Source organism: Vanacampus margaritifer, chromosome 1 (assembly GCF_051991255.1).
Source record: "Vanacampus margaritifer isolate UIUO_Vmar chromosome 1, RoL_Vmar_1.0, whole genome shotgun sequence".
Lineage (NCBI taxonomy): Eukaryota > Metazoa > Chordata > Actinopteri > Syngnathiformes > Syngnathidae > Vanacampus > Vanacampus margaritifer.
Genome location: NC_135432.1, coordinates 11556949 through 11575268, shown reverse-complemented (window position 1 = coordinate 11575268; position 18320 = coordinate 11556949). Strand labels below are relative to the sequence as shown.

The 18320-nt window shown below is 40.1% G+C and overlaps 1 protein-coding gene across 1 annotated transcript; it reads right to left on the bottom strand.

Moving 5' to 3' along the window:
• Positions 1 to 1731: 1731 nt before the first annotated feature.
• On the bottom strand, positions 1732 to 17317 carry c1ql4a (complement component 1, q subcomponent-like 4). Its single transcript, XM_077572469.1, has 2 exons — positions 16623 to 17317; positions 1732 to 3535 (listed from the first exon to the last, which is right to left on the bottom strand). Exons 1-2 carry the CDS (start codon positions 17166 to 17168, stop codon positions 3356 to 3358), a joined length of 726 nt encoding a protein of 241 aa, XP_077428595.1. The 5' UTR covers positions 17169 to 17317; the 3' UTR covers positions 1732 to 3355.
• Positions 17318 to 18320: the final 1003 nt, after the last annotated feature.

Genomic DNA, 18320 nt, shown 5'->3' with positions numbered 1-18320 from the left:
CTCCGTGCTCATGGGCAAAATCCTGATCGTGTACTCTACATACAAGTCCAAGATGCTATCAGCTTTTTTGTATAATTACAAGTAGCCTACCTCTCACCACATCAATAATCTAATGGGCTGTCAGCACAAATCAGCTGTTATCGATGACGTGTACGGTGCTCGCATTACCTCCGTCTAAATGTGGCCCTAGCAGGATATTCAGATTCAGAAAAAAACAATTCCAGCCCGGCAATTATGCAAACTTTAGCTGAAAGAATGAAGATAAGATGTTGATAGAAAATAATAAAAAAAAATAAGGAATTTAATTAAATCGGATTTCTGTAATTTTCATGCCATAATGCACTTGTAATTAGTCAAATTTAGGATGTTGTCCACTCTGACATAGTAAACTATCAATTGATGCTCGACCAATGTTTATTTATATTCTAACAACACATGCATTGTAACTAGGGGTGTGACAAAAAATCGATTCTCATTTAGTACGAATCAGAATGGATTTTAAATGTCCCAAAAACGATTTTATTTAAATTATTTTATACTGCCTTGCCTTTGTCTGTGTGTGCCTTTATTTGGAGCGCTGTTCATGTTGTACCCATTTTGGCCACTTCGGGGCAGTATGGTTCTACACGGTCTGATAAGTTGTAGCCACATTAGAGAGTAGAAGGAAAAAGTCATGATCAAGTTATTCCAATAAAAGAACCGTTCTTTTGAGTGATAAAAGTGCCGCGAATAGCGCGCTAATTAGCATTAGCGAGTCAGACTGGAGTAGATCATTACGATTCCTTGCACATCTATAGATTGAAGCAAAAATCATTGTCAATCAAATCATTTTGAATCAAAAATCGTTCATAATCGAACATCGATTCTGAATCGGATCGCAGACCCAAAAACTTGAATCGAATCGTGAGACATTCAAAGATTCCCACCCCTAATTGTAACATCTGCTTAATACAATAAATATGAACTTGACTCAGAAATAATTTCATTCAAAATGCCACTCAATAAAAGACATGTGCATTTAGATTGATATTTTTGAAAATCGATAAGACAACATGTTTATTATTGTGGATTTAGTTTACAGTTATTCTTTTTTGTTTGTTTGCCTGGTGGCTTACATAACAAAAAAATACATTTAAATGCTGTGCCAGTTAGAAATGTGCATTATTAGGTTTACAATGGCAGATTTTTGTTTTCTGGTCATCTGATTCTCTAGGTGTACCTATTGTTTAGGCCAGTGAGTGACGCTTTAGTTACAAAGACCAATTCCAGTGGTTCCAAGTTTGTACATTGAAATGGGTTGAATAAAAAAAGTGAACACATGCATTTAAATTATTGATGAATGAGTGGTGTGCAGAAAATTGTGAATTTAAGGAAAGGATCAAATTGACAGCATCCCTTAATAAGCGTCCACTCATTTATCAGACCCAATTTAGCTTTTGCACAATTGATTGTGATCGTGTTCCATCTAAAAAGGCATACACAGGCTGGATTTTGCAGATCCTGAGTATATTATAAAGTGAGATCAATATAATGGTGTTAGTGTTTGTGTTTTAAGACATATTGGAAATCCATGTTGAAGCATGAAGGCAGTGGCTGTGGTCTCCGCTTGTTAAGTCCACCGGGGCACGCTGTATATTGGATGCTGCAGTCAGATGGAGCGGTGGTGCAGAGCGGACGTGTATGACAATTGCATGTACGCGCATGTACAACGGTAACACACCACACAAATGATGTAGGCATAGATGATTTGTTTAATAGTCATTGTTTACCCAGCCTCTTCAACATACTGCACGTAGCAGACAGACAATGAGATTCCGACATACTCCTTAAAAAATGATTATGAAAAAAATAACAAAGATATCACAGTATGATGCCGTTTACATTTAATTTGGGTTAAAACTGTTTGTCCCTTCTGCCTTTCCTTATTTATCAACTGTATCCATTCACACACATGAACAATATTGGTAATAACACACTGAATTGTCATCACACACACACACACACAATTGCACATTGTAAAAGGTGATTATCCCCCCCATTCTGACAATATAAAATTAATTCAACCCTTTTTGGCTTGTCGAACGCAACAGGGGTTTACTTTCTAAAAATGGTTTTAATTTCCCTTAAACATAACAACATAAAAGCACATCTACGGCTGCATAAGGTGCACCTGCACAAGGAAATCAACACAATAGTTTGTGATTACAAATATAATAATACTGTATATTATGTTTGATTGACTGTGTTAAAGGTATTATTTAACATGCTTTTGCCTTTATGAGTCACAGCAGAGAAATGCATCGACAATAATAAGCATATTGTTGAATTAATACATTTTCAAAAGTGTCAATCATAACTTAGCACTGTATTATAATCCTTGTTTGGGCATAATTGTGATATACTTATTGTATTGGGTCTTGTTCAGGTGTGTATTTTTGCACCAATATTTAACTCATTCACTGCCATTGACGGCTTTAGACGTCAAAAATTCATTTGAACTATTTCTGTCAGTTTAACATTTTTTACATTTTTTTCCACTTTTAACAAGAGTATAAAAAACTTTAAATTAAATTTAGAACAGATATAACATTTTTGATTAATCGTGAGTTAACTATTGAAGTAATGTGATTAATTACAATTTTGACGACCTAATTTCAAATAATCTTTTCTTTTCTTTTTTTAAATAATCTTTTTTTCAAAAACCAAATTTTTAATAATCTTTTCATTTTTAAAATAATATTTTTTCAATAAAAGAAAACATTATTAAAATTAGGGCGTCAAAATGTTTTATTGTAATCATTCGCATGACTTCAATAGTTCGCTCATGATTAATCACAAATTTTATACCTGGTCTAAATGTACAATATATATTTTTTATTACTCTTGTTAACAAAAGTAGGGGGGGGGGGGGAATCTTAAACTAATAGAAATAGTTCACATGAATTTTGGACGTCTATAGCCGTCAATGGCAGTGAATGAGTTAACAGAGAGCAGAAATGTTGAATTAAATACTTCGCAGGTCAGTACAAAGAACATGATTTTCTTTATGAACACAATTATTGCATAACAAACAATCCGAGCAATGGTGTTGTTTTGATACGCATTTCAAGTTCATATGTATCACATTAGAATGTTTTGTATATTTTAGAGCCACAAAGGAGGTTGTTAAATGTCCCCCATATAAATCAACGCCATTGTAATTTTCCCTTTTCTATCCCCCAACCACTCATTTATTATGATTATATTGATGTTTGTGCGCGTGTGTTTGCATGTGTGCATAGGTCTCCATGCATGTGTGTTGAGTTGTGTGTCTCTTCTGTATGACAAGTCTACTCTTCTGTCCCCGTGATTATTGTCAGTCTGGGTAGATGAGGAATCCGGAGAAGGTGCTGTACTTGTTTGTGTTGCCCCCGTGGACCTTCCCGCCATCTAGCTGCACACACACCTCGTCGCCAACATCCAAGTGCAAGATCACGCTGTTGGACGCGTAGTCGTAATTCTGATCGGCATCCTGAGCGATGGCGCTGGCTCGTACCTGTCACTCCGCAAAGGACACACGTATTAAGCAGTTAGATTTCGGATATAACCGAGCACACGTGCGAATGAATTCAGCACTTTTTTTTTCCTTTTCTGGAGAGCTCAGTATTGTTCATTCGGTAATTTTACCGATTTGACATGTCATCATCATTGCTCTCTCTTTTAAAAAAAAATAAATTAAAAAAATATATATATATATATTTTGTATGTGGGTGAGTACGTGTATGTGCTTGTGTGCGTGTGTGCGTGCGTGCATGTGAGTGTGTATTCATTAGTTCACCTAAAACCTATTAAAAGTCCCATACCGTTCACCTAAACCGAATACCTCAGAATCCAGCTAGAGTCGTGAGGTTGTCAGGAGACCCGAGGAAGGATCAAAGAAAAGAAAGGAAAGTGAAATCCAGCACCGACCAGACATCACCTACTACCGTACAACAATCATAATGCAATTGAAAGAGCTTTAGTTCAAGAGGTTTGCACCAAAATATTACTTTTACACTGCCTCCATTTTCATATATATATATATATATATATATATATATATATATATATATATATATATATATATATATATATATATATATATATATATATATATTCGATATGCGGCCGAATCGATTTCATACCGTTCACCTAAACCGAACACTTCCAGCCAGTCGTGAGGCCGTCAGGAGACCCGAGGAAGGACCAAAGAAAATAAAGGAAAGTGAAATCCAGCACCGATTTGACATGTCATCATCATTGCTCTCGCTCTCTTATTTTTATTTATTTATTTATTTTATTTTGAATGTGGGTGAGTATGTATTCATTAGTTCACCTAAAACCTATTAAAAATCCCATACCGTTCACCTAAACCGAACACTTCCAGCCAGAGTCGTGAGGCCGTCAGGAGACCCGAGGAAGAACCAAAGAAAAGAAAGGAAAGTGAAATCCAGCACCGACCAGACACCACCCACCGGGCCACCAACCAGAGTCCTTCACCAACCCCAGGAACATCTAAATTCATCACTTTTTCAACAGCTCCGTGCGCTCAGCGGCTTCTCAAAATGAACCGTACGTCAATCTTCCGTCCCCTTTTTGCTCACGTTCAATTATTGATGACTCATACCTAAGTATGACAATGTCGCTTTTTAGGATCGACGGTCACGGCGTATAAACAGATGGAAAGCTCGGTGACCTGTGACCCCACCAGAGATGGACAGAACACAGACGGTCTTTTTTTGTATTGATCTGCTATGGTAGGGGGGTTGGGGGGGAGGGGTATGATTAGGATTTGGAGATAAGCGACATCGCCCAAGATAACAAGAGCGGAGGAGAGCAGCAGCATCAATAGCGCAGCTGCTATTGACCCGTTGCTTACAGTATGATCCTCGATATGCATGATATTGAGTGGTCGGTACCAAAAGCCAGACAGCTTCCCATTTGCATGCCGTGTGCGAGCTTGGGGCTTATTGACCCAGAGGCAGTGGATCTTTACTTGTTTGCTAACACATTTAATTGGGTTTACTCGTTCTTGATGTTTAAGTACACATGCCTCGATTGACGGGGAAACAGGATTTCTGTTAGTGTGCTTTATGGGTAACAGCAAAAATGCTGTTGCTTTCCATGTGGAGAAAGTTATGAGGATAGGCCATCACTAGCACACAATTTGAAGAGGGCTGACAAAATCTCTTTTGGAACATTTCCCACACTGGTTTCAAACTGAACACTTATTCTCTCAATTATTGTCTTTACTGACACTCGGTGATCTACATCCATACAAAGTACATGTTTCTCTGTCTTTGTCTCTCAGGAACGCTGTTGTCCTTAAAACGTTTTACACGGATACTAAGTTAATCCAACAGCAATTTGAAACGGTTCATTAGTCTTTGTAGCGTTCTTTCCGAGCTTAGCGCAAAATTGTATTGCGTATTGCGCTTCCAAAGTGTCCCAGACTCAGATTTATTGTCATTCAGAAAATGATGCCATGTCAAAAAATGTACATCACGAAATGAAAACACAGAATAAAAAGTTAGACAGTTGAATGGAAAATAACCATGGTTTGATATGTCCTCATGTAACCTCTTATATAAGGCTGAACTGTTGGCAGAATCGAGCCTGGGAACTCTTTCAGTTGAATGCCTTGTTTATACTGCAGTCCTCCCTATTTCAAAAACATGTTTTCGAGGCAGGACACCTGCAGTCCTCCCTATTTCTGAAACATGTTTTCGAAGCAGGACACGACTCATAGAAAGGGTGCCTGGAAGAGGGCTTGGCCAGCCCGGCTTCTCACGCTCATCCCTACTTGTTAACGAATAAAAGACGGAGCGGCGCGCGGTTTGGGTAGAGTCAGCTGAGGGAAGCGTACATTCGCCCAGCCGTTTTGCAGCTCGTTCTACCCGGACCGTCGGCTCTCCGGTCTAGTGTCAAGGTAAGCGCTGATGATGATTATATTATGCTGCTTAGCGTTGAAGTGTGTTGATTGCTGTTAGCGGGGAATAATGGACACAATTATTCTAGCACAGTATATCAGTCTCTGTGTATTCATTGTTGCCGCCGATCACTCACGATCCTGCATAAAAACATAAAAGTGAAGTAGTGTTTCCCACAAAACAACAGTAAATAAAATAAAACTGTAAATTCAAAAACTGACCTAAAAAAATGTACACTTACACTTGGGGCAGGAGATTTGAACCATTCTTTCTGTTATTTATTGATTTATTTATTTAGTTTTTAATGATCCTATTCTAGTTCAGCCCCTGCAGTGACATCACATGCTGTGCTGTGATGGCTTGATTACAATTTCAGCTTTCCGGCACCCTCATATTTGTCAGTGGAGACTTCAATCTGGTTTCTCGCTCTCATTACAAACAACCTCACACGTAGCCTGTGCAAGAGGGCGTAAAACTAGTTTTATTTATTGCATTTTATGTTTGATCTAGCAGAACTTTGTTGCAACTGTAGTACTCTATAAGAGTTGAGTTGAGTCTATAGGTGTGAATGTGAGGGCTTGTATGTCTATGTGTGCCCTGTGATCGTCTGACTACTTATGCATAGTAGGCCCCTTCTCTCACCCAAGCTCAGCTGAGATCCTAATGAGTAGTGCAGATGGAAAATATCTTATCAACCGATGACAAGAAAATGAAGAGCGATACAAATTAAGTTAAGACTTTGACAAAACGAAGTGCCTCTGGGTAGCCGTGCATAGCATTTAAAAGCGCAAGGCACCATAAGTATCACATACTCTAATAGCGATATGTGACGGCAAGAGATGGAAGTAAGAGTTCCACCAAACTATTATCATTGCGACAGTCTGCACAGAAAAGTGTGAATCAGGAAAATGATTTAAGTAATAAAACTAAAGAGGCTAAATGTCGAGTGGAGCAAGTGAAGGCTGGCCTGACCACAATGCTGCATTTGTAGGCCCATGGCAAAATACTGTATGACTCGAGCTACAGGATATCAAATTGGGTCAATTTTTTTTTCTTTTTGTTGTTGTTTTTTTGTTTTTTTCCGGGAGAACTCAGTATTGTTCATTCGGTAATTTTACCGATTTCTCTCTCTCTCTTTTTTAAATTTATTTATGTATTTATTTTTAAAATTTTGTATGTGGGTGAGTACGTGCTTGTGCATGTGTGTGTGTACTCATTAGTTCACCTAAAACCTATTAAAAATCCCATACCGTTCACCCAAACCGAATACTTCAGAAACCAGTTAACTCTTTGACTGCCAGACGTTTTCAGAAAAGGGATGCCGTGGGTGCCAGCCGATTTAAGCATTTTGACTGATCTTTCAAGATCCACAGAAAATTATGTGTTTGGACTATGGAAACACACATACTACCAAATGAAAGATTGGACTCTCATCTTTCATCAGAAAAAATAAGTATATTTGTTTCTACCTTATTCCGTTTTTCAGTAATCAACAATAGAAAATGGTTAGTTTCACCTCTGTTTTGAGAAACAAACGTCTTTTAACGTCTTTGGCACTCCTCCATAGGATTTTACTAAACGTTATTTAACGTTTTTTGGCAGTCAAAGAGCTAGAGTCGTGAGGTTGTCAGGAGACCCGAGGAAGGATCAAAGAAAGGAAAGTGAAATCCAGCACCGACCAGACATTACCTACTACCCACCGGGTTACCAACCAGGGTCTTTCACCAAATCCAGAAACATTTAAATTCCAACAAATTAGGGAGACCTCAAGAGACCAAAAGAGAGACTAAGGAAAGGAAGGAAGCAAATTGGGTCTTATTTGGAGTTTGAAAGAGGATGAGCCCAAGGCACAGTGTGTTGGTTAGTGAGGTTATTATAGTTAATGAAAAAAAACAAAATATCTAAAACTGATTTAATTAGGGTTTTTTTGTTTTTGTTTTTAAACAATAAGCGGTTCGGAAAATGGATGGATGGATGGATGGAAAGTAAAAATGAAAGAAAAGCGAAAACTAAATTAAATTACAGTTCAACATTTAGAAAAATAACTAAAGCTGACTATATAGATAAAGTGTCCTTTGTTGTCATTTAATTTAAAATATGAGTTTTCGGGGTTATCTACTGTGCTACTGTATACTGCTACTGTACAGAAGAAGAAAGGTCAAACAATGGTTTGGGAATTGTAGTTTACTTTATTACGCAATGCTAATTGTAACCTTTTATTTTTATCTTGCACTTGGACACATACTCCTTATACATATAAAAATGAAACTAATACAAATTAAACTAAAACATGAAATCTAACAAACCTGCTTTAAAAACGTATTTTTTATTTTTTTTTAAACGCAGAAACTAACCGTAATGCTAAATCCCAAACTATTATATTCCTGGTGGTCGAATGAAAAAGTGTTTGAATTCATGAAACCATTGCATCTCAAACGTCTCCTCAATAATTCTGGTGTAGAAGCCGCAGTCACTGGACATATGTCAGCAATCAGCGGCCTTATGTCTAGCTGAGTGTTCGTCTGCGTAGGGACCATTCAATCTCTGTCACCACGCAGACGAACCGTACACATCTCCATGGCAGCTGTGGAGTATAATCTGCAACCAAACTACAACCAAAACTCTACATGCAATTTGATGGTAGTACGTGAGTGAAAGGATATGTTCAAAAACTATTTAGCACCAATAATTTTATTTTTAAGAAACCAAGCCACCTGAAACTACGGCTGGAAATAAGCCATCCTATCAATGTAGCAGCTGTGGCCAATGCCGGCTTGTTTATAGTGCTCATGCTACTTTAGTAATGCTGCCGCTACTATTTTGATGAAACTCGATATATATTTGCTGTAACCATTTATCTGGACTACCCACTTTTATAATCACATCCCATTGTGAATTTCCAAAGCCAGGCAGGAAATAGTGAAGTGAGGCTACATGAACTCACTCGCTGCCATTGACGGCTATAGACGTCAAAAATTAATTTGAACTATTTCTATTAGTTTAACATTTGTTTCCACTTTTGTTAACAAGAGTATGAAAACCTAGATTTTTTTTTATTGTACATTTAGAACAGATATAACATTTGTGTTTAATCGTGAGTTAACTAGTGAAGTCATGCGATTCAATTACGATTAAAAAATTTCATCACCTAACGCCCCTAATTTTTAATAATCTTTTCTTTTTTTAAATCCCGTCAGGCGATTAAAATGTTTAATTGTAATTAATTGCATGACTTCAATAGTTCATATTATATCTGTTCTAAATGTACAATATTCTTTTCTAGATTTTCATACTCTTGTTAATAAAAGTGGGGACAAAATGTTAAACTAATAGAAATAGTTCAAATGAATTTTTGACGTCTATAGCCGTCAATGGCAGTGAATGAGTTAATATATAGGAAAAGCTTGTTTATTTTTGCTTATTTTGTATTGTAGGACATTGTACCTAAAAATACAAAAACGAGCCAATACAAAGTGAGTGAATATATTTAAACAGGCACTATAATCCTCAGGAATTCGTCCAGCAATCCATTTACTCAGCCATGAATAAAGGTTAAATTGTTGTTGTGCTTGACGTGTTTCGTGACAGCCAATATCACATTTGCATCTTTGGCTGCGCCTGACACTGATGCTTTGGTGGTGACATCCTATCAATGTCAGGCATATGTCATCCTGCTCATTATTTTTGGCCAAGCGGCGGCAGACAGGGAACACTTTCACCCCATTAAACTGCAGCAGATTCTTATCTCTTAGTGTGGGAATTCTTTACAGCAAAAAAAAGAAAGGTAAAAAAAGGATTTTCACCAATATGCAAGAAATGAATTGATGCTTCCGCTGGAGTTGTTGTGTTTGTAGCAATAACACAATGAATACACCACACAGTCCGAGAGCATGGGGGGGTGGGAATTAAAACAGGAAGTCAACAGAGGTGTTTGATATGAATGCAGTAGAGTATGCAGACTGATCTAGCACACTGTTGATCCCCAAGCAAGGTGTGGGCTACAAATCAAGCGGCAAGAACCCCTAGGGCTCGCCATTGGCAGTCTCCGCCCTTTCATTAAAAGCTCACCTGGGACTACTCCGAAACCACAGTTGCATAGTCGTTTTGTATACAAGCAGAGCCTCTTGAGTTGAAAGAAAGCAAAGTGTAGAAAAAGAACAAGGGTCTGGGGGGAGGGGGGAGGAGGAGGGGGGGGTCCAGCATCACGGACTGATCAAGCAAGGCTATTTTGTGAGACCAGAGAGATGCGAGGGCTATATGAAGTCTTGTTTTCATCTGTGGCGCTGCGCTCCACGGGTAATAAAACTGACAGGATTCATTCACTGTGATATACTGACCTCTTAGAGCCAAGACAATAGAAAAGTAGCTGTTAAACTCACCGAAGGGACCGCAACACATAGGAAGACGGTTAAGGAAGGGCTGGAGAGTGGGCTTCACTTGACCATGTGTGTGCGTGTGCGCAAATTGATTATTTATTGAACAGATTGTCCTTCTCCGTTGGGAGCCGAAGGATTACGCCAAGTGTCTGTAGCATGAACCATATCCCAGATTGCTATTACCTGCCACTCGGTGTTATGCTTCATAATGGACAGCAAGATTGTCTTGGTCGTAGATGCCCGGCAAGAGAGGAACTCTTGTGAATAGTACGTGCAACTCGGGTGGCGTTTCCACTCATAGAAGAAGAGATCTTGGACCTTATTTTTAAGGCTAATTAGATTTCACCTGTAACATATTCATGTGGCTATTTTTGGCCAAGGTTTTCCTGGTTAGATGTCCTACCTGACTCCAACTCAACTGCTAATCTAGGTTTGGCCCTTCATGAGGTTGGGTTAGCGAATAGCCAGTTGGTCACTCATTCCAAGTACTAACTAAGTCTGATCCTGCTTAGCTTCCAAGATCAGACATGATTGGGCCCTTTCTGAGTAGTATGATCCTTTCTCTTTTTTTTTTCTTTTTTTCTGGAGAGCTCAGTATTGTTCATTCGGTAATTTTACCGATTTGACATGTCATCATCATTGCTCTTTTTTTTTTTTTATTAAAAAAATATATATACAGTATATTTTGTATGTGGGTGAGTATGTGTGTGTGTGTGTGCGTGCGTGCGTGCGTGTGAGTGTGTGTGTATTCATTAGTTCACCTAAAACCTATTAAAAAATCCCATACCATTCACCTAAACCGAACACTTCCAGTCAGAGTCGTGAGGCCGTCAGGAGACCCGAGGAAGGATCAAAGAAAAGAAAGGAAAGTGAAATCCAGCACCGACCAGACACCACCCACCACCCACCGGGCCACCAATCAGAGTCCTTCACCAACCCCAGAAACGTCTAAATTCCAACAAATCAGGGAGACCTCAAGAGACCAAAGGAGAGACTGAGGAAAGGAAGGAAGGACAGATGAAGTATGATCCTTTCTCAATTGTTATTTTTAAATAATATTTTTATATTGTTTCTCCGAGCAGCCCAGTAGACTAGTGGTTAGATTCTAACCACTAAGCGTTCTACTGTTATAACATGCCAGTTTTCTCCAGCTCCTTCCTCCCCCATCACAAAATAATGCATGTGAGGTTCATGGAAAAGTCAATCATGTGCTTAGTTATGCTATAATTAATTACACACAATGGTAGAAGCCTTAACAAAAATTGTATCGAATAATTTATTATTATGCCTTTACTTAATCACTGTACTAGAGTGAATAAATTAGACACCTGGGTAATCATATGGAGTGCACGTTAACACGTGTTTTCTTATTCAGTTCTCGTCAATAACCTGCTATGGTAGGCTTTTGTGAATTTCTTTGCTCATACAAAAAAATAAAATACAATTAGGTCAGACTGCAGTACTGGATTCCGTTCATTGTCTTAAGATCCCCAGCCTCAAATTTTATCCTCAGGTTGCCTATCCAACTGTCTTGTATGGAGCTAAAGCTACTTTGTGTATTTCGTGTGCACGTACCTAGTTCATCGCCACAAATGACTATTTCCTGGCCTCAAATTAGCATTTTTGTTTGTGCATTGTTGGCCACAATTGAATCCCCCACTGCTTGAATAAAAAAAAAAAGGTCATTTTAAATTAAATTTGGCAGATGAGTCTGCGTTGGTTACTTCTTTGCTTTAGAAACTAGTCCCTCCCAGATTCAGGAAAAAACAATGCTACATTCCCCACAATATCATTTCCTGGATAAGAAGAGAGAACCTTTTCCTGAACTGACTGCTGCCCTCATGGGAAAACCTCCTGTTTTCCTCTCTTTTTTTTCAGGCAGAATTTGTATTAAAATCCTTAAATGTCATAAACATGTCATTTCGAACAGTCGTCACAGCTCGCATAGCTTATGACGGCTTGACATCAACATGATCATTTCATTGCCTGGCAGGTTGATTGTCACGTCACCAACATGCCGGCTACTGAAGCAAGACCCATCCATGCTCTTCAATCACAAATCCCCAGACCCTCAATCCCTGTCAGGCTGCAATGATTTGTGAAAGTTAGATTGAGGTGTGAGCATGTCGGGCTCACAGAGTGGGGATTTAGGGAATGTAATAGATATTGGATCTATGGGAATCCCATGGAAGCCCCGCCGCAGTCAGCACATCCTCCTAAGATGCGGGCATCACATTACCAACCTTTTGTAACACACACACACACACACACACACACACACACACACACACACGCTGTCCTCGCGAGACCTTAGTAGCATTTTGTTCAGAGTAGTGCTCTGTGATTAATAATAACTAAACAAATATTTATTTTCTGCAGTGTTCTCTGAGTGATTTTATTGAATAATGGCACAATAAAGCACATTACATTTGGGCTTGTAAGGGCTCATAATAGTATATTCTGGAGCACTGGTTGATAATTCCTCTTAAATAATATTGGAAATAGAAATAATCCGTTCCAGAGCCAAACTGTCATCATCATAAAAAAAAGTTCCAGGCCTGGTGTCACAAAAAATGCATTTCAAATCGAACTTTTTCAAGTTTACCCCAACAACCTTCTCCTGCCTTCTGTGCCACTTTCTGTCGCCACACACTCCTAGAAGGATTCATCCAGGATCCTCCATAGCTCAGTCATCACGGCCATCTTGATGTCATCCATGTCTTCAAAACACATTCCCTTGATGACCCCCTTGAACTAGTCAAAGAGTGGGGGGAAACTTACACAAGATCTGTGGCAAGAACTGACAGTAGACGATGCCCCTCACATACGCTCAACATGACTTTGATTTTGGAATTCTAACTATGTTGCTTTCTTCGGTCTTGGCGGTGTCGAAGTCTTCAGCTGAAGGCTTTGGTATTTGGTCTGTGGGTCGTACTGGAAGATCCATGACCCATCAATGATGATGACTCTCCCTAGCAAGTCTGGTCTCATCATCACTCATTCTGCTGATTGATTACCTGACACAAAAAGCATGCGGGAAAAAAAAGTTGAATGGCTGCAGAGAGCTAAGGGGACAATTATATACTCGGCGATTAAATTGAAGGGTGAAAACTCTGACTTTTGGCTTTTGTGACACTAGTCTGAATTTTATTTTCTATACATTTTGTGCTTATAATTTCCGGGTTGTTCCAATGACGGCAGCAGTTTGGACTATGGGGATAAAATGCTCAAAAGATTGCGATTTTCTTTTCGACTATCCAGTAAAAGTGCAAAACGCAGAACTCTTTTCTGTCTACCTGTGGCCGACCTTGACGACCTGTCAAGCCGAGACGTGCCGAGCGTGCGTCGCTTGGTCATCGTGCCCGAACCCGTCCTGGCCTTCGCTGCCAGCCTCCCCGATGCCTCGTCTAGCGGCCCACTGTCTCCACACCTCCGTGAAGTCATCCATCTTCTTCTGCATCACCCCCTTATTCCCGTCAACTCCCTTTTTTTTTTTTTTTCGTTTTCCCTCTCATATACTCCGAGTGGACATCTCAGCTTGTGCTTGTCATGTCAAGGTGCTTGTATTTCATTCATTCTCACTTGTGTGTCTGTCATGGTATGAAGGTTAGAATGCAAATGGTATTGCAGGGGGTGGGGGGTGAAGAGGATTTTGTGGTGGTCAGGCAACAAATAAAATCCAAGCACATTTGCCGGTAAAAAAAAAAAAAAAGACTAACAAACTATAAGGCGTTTGATTTTACACTTTGCAATCCAACCTGGTGACCATTTTTTAAACCCTAGCCGCCACCCCAGGCACACAGCAGCCTGTGGGCTTTACTATCACCAAATATGATCAAGTACTTTGCAGCTTTGACTGCCTCTCATACCCCTCTTTCTTTCCCCACGAGCTGCTCGCTTTCTGTCAAGCCCTGTTAGGCAAGCGCTCTATTAACGGAACTGTTTAAAGAGGCCACGTGACGGGTGTCAGACGGACCTCGGTGCAGTTAAATAATTGAGTTGAATGAAAATATAATTAATGGAGAATCAATGAACAAGTGGGTGTGGGGAATTTACAGTGGGAAACTATAGTGCAGGATCTAATCTAAAATGGTTCAATTATTTAGCAGGTGAAGATGACTTGAATGACAATATAGGACATTAGATAGGCCACTCGACGTATATTTGCTCATGTGCTCAAGTGCTTTTCCTTTCAAAAAGATGATGAGGAGAAATGATTTCCAACATTTCTATTATCTGCAATGGTCAGACTCACAAAACAGTTATGAGCACATACCGGCGTTTCAATCATGACTTTTTTGATTTCAGGGGAGATTTGAGTAAATGCGCTTGCATGACTAATGCTTTCCTGAATTTTGAGTTTTCTTTTTTCTTTTTCTTTTCTTTTTCTTTTTTTCTGAATTTGGAGTCTTCTAACGACATTATAGTGAGATATCCTGCCTCTTATTCTCCTCCCTCGCACACACCCTACACCCCACCACGCACTCATCCCTCTCTATCTTTAATTAGTGTCTGGGGAATGCACGAGTGGATGAGTGGACTGTCAATTTTGCATTAATTATTAATTTAGCCGAGGTGCCAACTGACTGGACGGCGTCGTGATGGACGTTCCTGCGATGCTCTTTTGCACTTCTGTTTAGCCGATAATCAAGCTCGATGTGTGATCCTCTCTAATTAGACTGTTCCTTTTGGTGACGGCTGCGTTCTGCCACTTGTCGTTTAGCCAACGCACACGCACAAATGCAAATACAGGTGACAGGCAGGCAACTTCAGACTCTATGAATCCCCCTTTAATGAGGGGAAAAGATTGCTCATTCAATTCTCGTCTGTCATATGGCCAATTGCTACGTGAAGTGTGCTCTGAATGTGAGGAGTTCAATGTTGTTGCTGAACATGGGTCACTAGTACAGAGTATGTAGTAAACACATCTATTAGGTCACTGATAGTGTACGCGTGCCTTTTGTACGGGCAGCATTGGAATGATTCCAGCTCAATGGCGGTAGTCACTGTGTCAATTTGAGTCAGTGAGAGTGCGAATGTTCCTCTGTCTCTATATGTGTCCTCTGATTGACTGGTGTAATTGATCAATTCACATTTGATTTTCTATACCCGCCTCCGGTGTGTTTTTGTACCTTCAATAGTGAATCGCAACCGCCTTTGTTTAATTAGAACACATAAGAAGTGACAGCTATGAAAAGTGGAGGTGTGAAGTTGATTGCATGCATTTACACATGCGTTTACTCCGCCCACCATCAACATCACCTTGGAAACCTCACTGATAGGCCACAGCTTGCTTTTTTTTTTCTTTCGTTCTTTCTTTCTTTCTTTCTTTCTTATTGGAAAACCCAATCAAAACCGCAACACATGGACAACGTCATTACGCAAATAGACGTATTTTGGGCTTTTAATTTTCTACAGTCAATAAAAGACATTATATTCATTTCACTCTCCATGCTAAATAAAGTAGTCCAAAAGTGTGGTTCTTTGCTGCGTTTACCCTCTGCTTGAGTATTTCTGGTGGGTTGCGCACCAGAAACATGGACTTATTTATACACACGTATGTGTGTATAGATACACACAGCGGCATTTTCGCCGTAGAGACCAAAAATAACGTGAAAAAGCTGCAGAGGAATCAATGTTTTCAGGTGAGACTTGTTTAATAAGTGGGATGGCGCTGCGCATTCCAGTCATTCCTACACTCCAGTCCAAAGACCAAGATTCCATGTGAATAGAGCATGTGCATAAGACAAACCAATGCACCATTCAATCGAGGCATTCCAAATGTGTTTATATGAACAAATATTCGGGTTAGAAAAGGGGTAGCTCAGAGGTCTTTTTCAGGTTTTTAAAAAACAGAATAAGCGCATATTCAGGTTTTATGCGGGTGTTTACATGGTCTTTCAAAACCCGAACAGTGCCAAAATTTGGGTTTTAAAAGGGTTATTGACTCCATGTAAACGTACACTGCGTCTTCCTGGATGTTTTGCGTATGAGAAGGTTTAAAAATCCAGCTTTGGCCAGACCTCCAAAATGCTTTCATCTCTACAGGTCGAAATATCCGACCTCTTTCATAAGATAATAAACTGCACAAGTAATTTTGTCTTTTCAGTATTTGTTTTTAAGTATTCCATATCAGACAAAATATGTTTTACGCTGGCAACCTATCATGAGTATAGGCTGCCTCTTGCACACAATCAGCTGGGATAAGCTCTGCCTTCTTCGTAACCCTGAACAGTGGTCGATGAATGGATTGATTGTCCACATGCTTCTACAAAGCCACAAGCACACATTTACTCACCAGTCCGTTCTTCTTCAGGTCCGCCCACATGCTGGTGCCGTCACCCCCTCTCATCAGCACATGATAGGTGAAGAAATATATGCCAGGCAGTGGGCAGGTGAATTTGCCAGTGCTGGGCTCGTAGTAGTTGCCCACATTGGTTACCACGTCATCAAACTTCAGCACTTCGCTCCCCTCATGCTGCTTGCGGAGCCCTGCATAAAAGGCAATTTTGGGAGTGTAGAGGGAGGGAGAATAGCCGCCAGGGCCCGGACCCGGGGGACCTTGCGGTCCAGGCTTGCCTGGCTCCCCAGGGGGCCCTCGTGCTCCTGGGGCGCCAGGGATCCCCGGAGGTCCCCGGATGCCAGACCTGATCTTCTTCCCAGAGTAATCCTGGGGTGGCGGAGACACCGCTGTTAATTCCTGGCCTGGCTGAGAGGTGGCGTAGGGATCACAGACCATCCTGCAGCTTCCGAGCATTTCATAATGGCTCCCTTCGCTTCCCGCGCTTCCTCCTTTGGTTGTGTGGACCAGCAGGGGAATGGCCACGAGTAGAATTAAAACCATGGCTACTCCTACGGCGGCGCCAATCACACGCTTCCTGCGGCTGAGGCGCGAAGCGGCCAGTGTCAGAAAGTCCTCCTCCCCTTTGACTGGAATGGTGCCCGCCAGGGTGAAGCCTCTCAGGGAACCAGTATGATGTGAAAAGGTGGACAAGGATGTGAGCAAGGGGGAGGGAAGTGTGTAAGTGGGACAAGTGTAGTGAGAGATGAGGGAGGCCGAATGGCAGACAGCCAGAGGAACACAAGCAGATGAAAAGCTCCAAGAAAAATGATGAGGGCGTCCAGGGGCGATTAAAAAAATAAAAATAAAAAATCTAAAAGTCTGTGATTAGAAATATAAGAAAGATGAAGCTTTACCACTGCGGAGTTTAAAATTATAAATATTTTGGCCAAACAAAAAATACTACCAAAAACATAGTTTAATAGAAGAATTTTGATTTGATTTGAATCTCAAACCTCTTCATGTATTTGCATCAAAGACAAATCATAGTTGGCACTTAATATGAAGGAGTGCTGCCAAATTCACCTTAACAGGGACGGGCTGTGCACGTTCTATTTTTTTTCTTCGATGTTCACACAAACAGTTGTCATTCAAGAAGCCCCTATAAAGAAACACGCTTGGGCATGTGACAAAAGTTGAGCGAAAATCTTCTTCTTGACATCATCATCTTGTTTGTGCTGTCCAACAGAGCTTTGGAACGCTCCCTCCTCTTGTGTCTACTGGCTATCTGCGCTGGAGGGAGAAAATGAGACAGAATTGAAACTAAACTGTACAAAAATATGAGTAAAATACTTAATTTATTATAACACGTTTCTAAACATATTTTGAATCATACAACCACGTGATCATGTTTTTCATGAGCAATAACAGAGTGATAGCATAAATATTTCAACACATTAAATGAAGTGAAATCCATCGAAGGAGTAACTTCATCTGTTTACTTGCACATCTGAGTAAAGGTAAAAGGCTACTTACCGTCGCTCCTTAGGAATCCCGGAGTGTATTTAATACAACAAATCCTATGAGCATCAGTCCTCTCTTCGGTGGGAAATGTGGCATGCAAGGATTTCAATTAGCACCAAATCTTTGTGTGTGTGTGTCCAGGTAGGTGAGGGACATTGAAATCAGAATGACGTCAGAGTCATCGGAGCCCTG

Coding starts and splice junctions, on each gene's coding strand:
- c1ql4a (XM_077572469.1), bottom strand. CDS start 17,168: ATGGTTTTAATTCTACTCGTGGCCATTCCCCTGCTGGTCCACACAACC. Junction 3,536..16,622: donor ACCTGAAGAAGAACGGACTG/GTGAGTAAATGT, acceptor GCGGAGTGACAG/GTACGAGCCAGCGCCATCGC.